Source organism: Sitophilus oryzae, unplaced genomic scaffold (genome assembly GCF_002938485.1).
Source record: "Sitophilus oryzae breed Bouriz unplaced genomic scaffold, Soryzae_2.0 scaffold_1084_pilon_pilon, whole genome shotgun sequence".
Lineage (NCBI taxonomy): Eukaryota > Metazoa > Arthropoda > Insecta > Coleoptera > Curculionidae > Sitophilus > Sitophilus oryzae.
In genome coordinates, this window is record NW_022145709.1 from 833 (window position 1) to 3,288 (window position 2,456).

Consider the following 2,456-nt stretch of genomic DNA (forward strand, 5'->3'; position numbering starts at 1 on the left):
AATAAGTCCTCATTTGGGACCGACGGGCTAACTTTAAAAATGTTTTCGAATCTACCAGAAAGCACTCTGAATCACCTAACTACTTTAATAAACATGTCATTCCAAAATGGAATTTTTCCAAAATGTCTTAAGACGGCAATAGTCATTCCTCTGCATAAAGGTGGAGACAAAGCTCAATCTTCTAACTATCGCCCAATTGCACTCCTTCCAACGCTATTTAAGATCATAGGAAGGTTGGTTAAAAGATGGCTGGTATCTTTTCTGTTTAAGTACAAAATACTTACTGAACATCAATTTGGACTTCTAAGCAACAAGTCCACAAATGACGCTATGTTTTCCCTCCTTAATAAAGTTTACTCCAGCCTAAATAACCATCATTCCACAGCAACAATTTTCTGTGATTTTTCTAAGGCGTTCGACTGTGTAAATCATAAGATCCTAATTAATAAACTGCAGCACTACGGGTTCAGGGGAACATCTAGAATAGTTTAAGTCGTATCTGAGCAACAGAAGTCAACTTGTGAGGGTGGATCCCACCTTGTCTTCTAGCAAGCCAATAGAATGGGGAGTAACTCAAGGCTCAGTACTAGGCACTATTTTGTTTCTTCTTTTTATTAACGACATTGCTAACATAAACATCAGTGGTAAAATATGTCTTTTTGCGGACGACACTAGTTTCACTTGGAGCAACCATGACGTCACGGCACTTCATAAGATTATATCAAATGACTTAAATCTTGGTGCGATTCGAACCTCCTGAGTCTCAACATTTCGTAAACTAAAGCTTTGTCGTATAAAAACTCGCTGCAGCTTTTTGTACTTAACAACACCACAATTGACGTTGTAAAATCTGTTAAATTCTTAGGGCTTGTTGTAGACAATTCTCTGAAATGGGACATGCATATCGACGCTTTGTCGAAAAAATTAAGCTCCGCCTGTTTTGCATAAAGATCTGTTTCTAAGGAGCTTAACTTGTCAGTGGCTAGAACTGTTTATTATGCACTTTTTGAGTCGCACCTCAGATATGCCCTTCCATTCTGGGGTACGTGTTGTGCGACTTAATTTGACTGCATTTTCAAGCTCCAGAAGAGAGCTGTTCAATATTCACTGGGACTAAACAGCAGAACTCATTGCCAGGACTTTTTAAAAAAAATTAAAAATATTAACTCTTCCTTCCTTATTTATATTTGAATCCGTTAGCCTAATACGTAAGCAGGTATCAGCTTCTCAAGGAAGGCCATCTCACACTTATCCACTCAGGAACGCGGAGCAATATCTTTATCTACCTACCCCACGCTCAGAGCTTTATTTATTTCAAATCAATAATGAACGAGAATATTCTAAGAGTATAATTTAATAAAATTATTTGTAATTATTGAGCTGTAATTTCTGTATTACTAATCCGGTAAATGATGGAGATAAACAAATGTGACATTAAATTTTTATTTTAAGATGAAACTTTTGTTAACAACATTCTTCTTTTTTTTTGAGGTGTAAAATACCTTTACGTACGCATTGTGGGACTAAATCTCTCCTTAAGCTGCCTGGAGAACACTACCCACTAAACATCACCCCCTCGCTCCTGCCACGTCTACCTGGACCCGCTGGACGCATCTCCTCAAGTAGACGCCGGACTGTTCCTTTTTTTCATTACCCCTGCTCTTCGCTGTATTTTGCCTCTAGTATATTTTGGGCCAGTTTTGAGATGCCTTCAAAGTTTTCTCTTCTTTCTGTTATCGATTTTAAGAAGGTATCAGCGGAGATGTTGCCACCAATCATCATGCGTGCCTCACATCTTTCCTGTTCCCATCTTGGACAAGCAAACATTGTGTGTTCTGGAGTATCATTGGGTTCAGCACAGTATCGGCATTCCGCGACTTCCCTCTTTCCAATTTTACACAGATTTCTCTCCATCTCTCTGCTTGCCCTGGTTTGTACTTCACCCTTGAGAAAGAGTCGTTCTCTTTCTCTTGAGAGAAGATGCAAGGGCACCAGACTCGATATCACCAAGGCTGCTTCAGTTGAAGTTGTCCGATACGCCGAGCAGACCCTCAAAGCCATGACTCTCTGTGCACCTTCAAGTCTTTTTTTATTTACGTGCATATTGGTTGCTTCGTTCCACACAGGTGCTCCATACATAATAATATTCTGGCACGTATATGCTAACACTCTTCTATTTGCTGGTGTTGGGCCCCGAACGTTTGGCAGTATTGCGGACAACGCTTTAGCAGTTCGTTGTGATTTCAGACACACCTCCTTGATGTGCAGGCCCATCGTGATTGCCCGGTCTATGTGGAATCCAAGATAGTTGACTTGCTTTACTGGATTTATTATTATATTCTTAAAATTAAACCTTATATGGTCATCTTTTCTCTTGCGGCTCAGAAAAATCGCCTCTGTTTTTTCCACAATATTCTGAGAATTAGAATAATTAATTCAATAATGACAAGACAAGA

General features: G+C 39.4%; 1 protein-coding gene across 1 annotated transcript; it reads right to left on the reverse strand.

Annotated features, from left to right (window-relative positions):
• Positions 1-1,650: 1,650 nt before the first annotated feature.
• LOC115880715 lies at positions 1,651-2,103 on the reverse strand. The gene has a single exon (XM_030897997.1). It carries the CDS (start codon positions 2,101-2,103, stop codon positions 1,651-1,653), a length of 453 nt encoding a protein of 150 aa, XP_030753857.1.
• Between the last annotated feature and the right edge of the window lie 353 nt (positions 2,104-2,456).

What these genes read in the sequence shown, in the direction of transcription:
- LOC115880715 (XM_030897997.1), bottom strand. Translation starts at nt 2,103, where the DNA reads ATGCACGTAAATAAAAAAAGACTTGAAGGTGCACAGAGAGTCATGGCT.